General features: G+C 46.5%; 1 protein-coding gene across 1 annotated transcript; it reads left to right on the top strand.

The window, feature by feature from the left end:
• The first annotated feature begins 1,932 nt into the window (after positions 1–1,932).
• Positions 1,933–5,192, top strand: SMIM32 (small integral membrane protein 32). Its single transcript, XM_061352042.1, has one exon. It carries the CDS (start codon positions 3,079–3,081, stop codon positions 3,397–3,399), a length of 321 nt encoding a protein of 106 aa, XP_061208026.1. The 5' UTR covers positions 1,933–3,078; the 3' UTR covers positions 3,400–5,192.
• The last annotated feature ends 309 nt before the right edge of the window (positions 5,193–5,501 follow it).

Genomic DNA, 5,501 nt, shown 5'->3' with positions numbered 1-5,501 from the left:
GTCAGAGGCTCTGTGTTTGTCCTTGCAGCATCACTGCCAGTGCACATTAAATAAAACCTTACAAAACAAGTCATTAAATGCGGGAAACCTTGGGGAATAAAAGAAGAAAACAAGAAACATGAACAAAACTACTAAATAAGTTAATGAGGAAAAATTACCAGGAACTTTAAATGCTTTACCAAACTAAAGAGAACAAAGGGAAAGAATCAGCTCTTCTTTTTGCAATTAAGGTATTATTTATGGCAATTATCTTTTTAAAGATTAAGCCTGTATCCAGTGCTGCAGAAAATACATCTGATTTGTCTCTGGGCTTCTCATCCGCTCTGTATCAGCTTCAGCCAGCCAAAAAGCAGAAGGAATTGTGTGCACACCCGAGCCTGTGAGCACAAAGGGTGCTTGGAAAACACTTGGAGGATTTATCCCAGCAACTGTCCCATTGATGCAAGTGTCCCACCTGCCTCCAGTGACACCTCCAATTGCTCAGGGGTACATCCCCATGGACTTGAGGGATGGAGGGAGGTAGAGGACGAGCACACCGCCACCAAGAGCCCTGGCAGAGCCTTTCCTTCTCCACCTCTACCCAGTTTGACTCCGAGCCATCAAGCAAAGCACCACAGGGCTGCCCAAACCCACACTTTGTGCAGGGAGAAAATGCACTCACAGCTCCCACATCCATGTGCATCTTCTGTAGTATCCCCCCCTCTTGCAGAGTTGGCAATGTTTCCAGAGAAGCTGTTTATAACAAACTTTTAGCTAAAATATGTGAAGCATTAAGACTGTCCAGACTATTTGTAGCACTCCCCCCCCCCCCCCCGATGCTTTCCTTTCCTACAGACTAATAGAAACAATAAAGTAAATAACTAAAGATTCAAAGTTTGGTTAAACTCAAACCCAGATCAGGCAGGAGAGCGCTGAAGATGGGATGGTCCAGCCCTGCAGCCAGCCATGTGTGCTGCTCAAACCCCTGATTTCAAAGAGACACAGCAGGTAAAACACTTGAGAACTGTATTAGCTTTATGACTCTGTTGACTTTTCCAAGCCCTGTGCTGGCTGCCTGCCTCTGTGTCCTGTTCTCTGCACCCACACAGAGTAAATAGGTGTAACTGCTGTGGCTCTGTGGGCAGAGGATGTGGCCCTGGGAGGACTGTTATTCGGTGCAGGCAGGGAAAGGCTCCCCAAGGCACTGCGGAGAGCAGCATGTGGAAGGGTCAGCTCACTGAGGCTGAAAAAGGATGGAGGGGAACAAAGAACCAGGAAAACCTTCAAAACTTGTGAATTCAGAAGGCTCAGAGGTAAAGACACAGAGAGCACCTTCCCTGAGGACAGATGCATAAGGATGTGAACAGGGATGTGACAGCCTTCAACCACCCGAGCACACCGGGCACACAAGGGCTTTAACTGGAGTGCTTGGAGTTTGGCAGGAGATGAGGAACATGCCAACCAAGGCCTGAAGCAGACACTTCATTTAAATCTAACTGACCAGGAGATTTCTCCTCTCCTCATTCCCATTCTCCCAGCAGGAACATTTATTACGCTAAGTGAAACGTTCAACCACCCGGGACCGCTGCCTGCAATCGCTCACCATAAGCAGCTTTAGTGGTTGCTTGGATCAGCACCCTGAGACTGCAGAAAGTGTTTTACCCTTTGCCCTGCCAGGTTCTCAAGCTCTCCTCTCTTCCTCCCTCTTTTAACCCCCCGGCTTTGTCCCCTGTCCCCTTTTCCAAGTGCAATGTGTTAAAATAGGAGTATGAACAGCGCTTATCTGATGCAGGGGAGTGCGAGAGCTGGCGAGTGGCCAGCAGCTAATAGCAGCATAAAAGCAATTTGATGGGGAAAGAGAATTAACATGGTAATTGTCAGGCTGGAGAGGGTGCTGGGGACCAACCAGGAGGGAGGGAAATGAAGAAAGAGATATTTTCTGATTACAACAAAGGTCTGAGGGAGACAGGCAGGTTTTGAGGCAATTTTCTTCCTTTTTGTCCCCTTCTCTGCTGCCCTCCCCCAGCTCAAAACCTCTACCCAGACCCTGAGGCACTCACAGGGATTTATCAGGAGATCTCTTCCTTTCGAGCATCGTGTCACTGCCAGACGCACCACGGGCTGCAGAGCGGTCGGCACCAGCGTGCACAGCTCTCCCCTTCCCACAGGAGCAAGTGATGCTGCGGCGGGGACCCTGTCAGGGGAGAAAAGTGATGCTCGACAGAGCCCTGCACAGTCCCACCTCGCAGCTCGAGCCGAGGGCACAGGGGAGGTCTCCAACGCACTGACCCTCCCCTCCATCCCCAGGGAGGCTGTTTTTGGTGTTTCTTCTCTAAACAAAGGGACATTGGTTGATGGATCTTCTTTTACATTTATTTCTCTCCAAGCAATAGAAAGGAATGCCTGGAGAGCTCAAGCAGGAAGCTCAGCCGCTTTAATGCTGGCTCCACAGCTCGCCGTTAACTGGGATTAAAGAAAGTCAACTAATGCTTCACAGCACCGGGATTTCAACAGCACGGAGCCTCCTGAGGCAGAGAGCCGCGACGGCAAATCCAGCAGGATCTCAAAGCAGCCGCTGCATCTCCCCGCGGATGCTGCTTAACCCTGGATTTGTGAGCATCCCACTTTGGAAAATCAGCTGGAATCCCATCGTTGACTTCCCTTGATGGACGGTGAGTGCTGCCAGCCAAACCCTTGGTTCCTCACTGCCCGGCTGCCAGCACCAGGGCTGGGATAGGGAAAGCCTTTTCCCATGCACGGGGCTCCCAGCAGATTCCCGGCGCTCCCAGCCCATCCCGGCTGACCAGCAGATGATCCAGTGTGTTCCCTAAGAGAGGTGCGCTGGGGGAACAAGGGCCAGGACACGAGGTACCTGTATTGTTTTGTGATTCATGTTTGTGGGTGAATGCTGTAAATATGAGCCAAGAAGATTTAAAAGAGGGTCCCTGAGCCACGGGAGTGAATTCCTTTGCTTTTAGACAAAATGCAGCAGGTTTTCAGCCTTTTGCAAGCAGGAACACAGTTTCTTTCCTATGCCAAAGACTGACTGCGTTTGCTCTCCTGCTTCACTTCTGCCGTGGAGGATATTGAAGCAAGAACATGTATAGTGAACTGCTAAACTCAACCAGTGCCACTGAAGCTCACCTCATCATTCAGACCAACACACCCTACCTGAGCAGCACGCCGAGACCCGTGAGCTCCTCCGCTCTCTACATGTCCACAGCCCGGGTGTTAAAAGAAGGGGAAATAAATAAGCCAGACCTGGTGACTTACATCATCCTGTTTTTCTTTCTGTTCTTGACTGTGACATTCATTGTGCTCTTCATTAACTGCCAGCTGAAAAACTCGTTCTTTGCTACTCTTCCTTATGACAGATCGCTCAGAGAAGCCAAGAGCCCGTGGAGGACACAAGCTGTGTGACACTAGAGAGCAACGATGGGTTACATCAGTAGCAGGCACCAGAGCCCCTGTGCAATAAGGCGTTATCTCCATGTGTTGCTGGATGGATGTGACCCTCTTTAGAGTAATAGGCGGCATCGCAGGAAAAGATCGCTGAGCAATATGCTGTGTGCAAATGGGAACAGGTGTAAATAAACAGCTCTGTTATGGACTCAATAGAATGCTTTAGCTAATTTATGCAGTTTTGTGCTACAAAATCACCCAGTGATTCCAGATTAAGCTCTATATGTATGCAAATGTCATCATCCACCCATTCAGTGTCCATACAAGGATATTTGCATTAACAACCATCTCTGATTTGGGCATCTGGTGGAGCTTGTTACCCGCGTTTATGAAACCATAGCATCAAATGTAAAAAAACCCACGGTATATTTACCTAACAGTTCCATGCTGAGGGTATGAGTTTACTTTCCAGACCCATTTTTCTCCACTGCTGCTGTAATGCAGTGGGAGCCCTGCCAGGTAGGAGGAGGAAAGGAAAAATACTTATTTAGACTTCTGATTGTGATTCTGTTAAGAGTGGGGGTTCTTTGGAGTTTTACTGCATCATTGATCAGGGTTGAAGTTACCAGTTTTGTGAACCATTAAATACTTGAAGAAATTTGTCTTCAACCTTCTTAAGCTACAAAGGAAATGATTTGCCAGGGCATGAAACCAAAATAATCAGGATGGGGAGAAGGAAAGAGAGAAATACCATTAATAGCATGTAAACTAAGGAAAGAGGAGAGTAGAATGCTCCGAGTTCAGTAGGTAACTTCTGCAAGCCATTAACAGTTTTACAGGAATAGTTGCTTTAATGCACAATACACCCCCACTCCTTGCTCTTTGTATAAACCTAGCATGACTAGAAGCATGCTTTATTAATACAGTAACAGCTTGATTCAACCCTGATTGCCAGAAAACCCCACTGGTTTACTTTACTAGCTATCCCACTTTGTTCTAAAAGCTTCTGCTTAACCCTGTTAGCTGAGATGCTAGTCTACAGCTGCCCGTTTCTAGCAATCTTGCAGTTACAGCACAATTCCCACTTGTCTTTCCCCACAAACAATGAGCAAAGGGCTTTTCTTCTAAGCCCAGGGGCCCAACATGCAACCAAATTGCAGCTCTCCCAAAATCCAGAGTCCAACACCCTATTTTTGCTAGTGGATCATCCATCAGAGGAATGGGGTTTGAATTGTGGCAGCTGCTGCACCCCTAAATGTGTTCTTAACATGCAGAGTATAGCCGAGGTGCTGTGTGTATATATGTACATAAACGATTTAATCCAACTGAGATTTTACAATTCAATTACACACACACAGACAAAGCATGGATATACAGGAGCCTGCTTGCAAGCTTTTTTTACACCAAAATGGCACAGTTGATAACACTTCCATGTCATTGTCTTGGTTACCATGTTTTATTCTACTCAAGTAAGTGCAACTACTCAACAACAGGCTGAAGCATTTTATTCCTTGATAGGTGGCCAATTTTGGTCTCCTCTGAACCAAATTTAAGCGGTGTGATTCCAAGCAATTATTTTAATGTAGAAAGCACAAATAAATTCAAGTGTGTTTCTCTCAGCCCTCTTTGAATAAATCAAGTTTTATCAAATCAGGCATTTCTGATTTATTGTGAAGTAATGACAGCTTGTTTTCAGCCACCAGCCTTAATGAGTTTGCTCTAAGAAGTCCTGCTGGCAAAAGCCTCAGAGCCTGATCAAGCACGTGTTGCATTGCACCCTTTAACTTAAATGAAGGTCCAAGAACAACCCAGGGATAATCTGGTTTTTCTCCACAGCCCAATAGTTGGGATAATAGCCCAGAGGAACCTGTCATACTTAGAGCGCTAGCTGATTTCTCGGGAAAGCTTTTGTGCATGCCCTGTGTTACTCTCATTGATACCCAGAATCATTTCTATTGCAGAGGAAATGTTCTATTAAGGACTTTGTAACAATTGCATGACACACTATGTATAGAAAACAGCTGATGTATGTTCTTTTACCAGAACCAAAATTAAGCTGACCATAAAATCTATTTCCCCAAACACAGGCACACCGATGGGCATTCATTCACTTGCTGTAA

Source organism: Neopsephotus bourkii, unplaced genomic scaffold, assembly GCF_033783945.1.
Source record: "Neopsephotus bourkii isolate Nb327-2 ecotype Australia unplaced genomic scaffold, CSIRO-AGI_Nbou_v1 NB_620, whole genome shotgun sequence".
Classification (NCBI taxonomy): Eukaryota; Metazoa; Chordata; class Aves; order Psittaciformes; family Psittacidae; genus Neopsephotus; species Neopsephotus bourkii.
Note: the sequence above shows the minus strand (reverse complement) of the source record. Positions and strands in the feature narration are given on the sequence as shown.

Excerpts from the sequence above, each read along its gene's own strand:
- SMIM32 (XM_061352042.1), top strand. The coding sequence starts at position 3,079 with ATGTATAGTGAACTGCTAAACTCAACCAGTGCCACTGAAGCTCACCTC.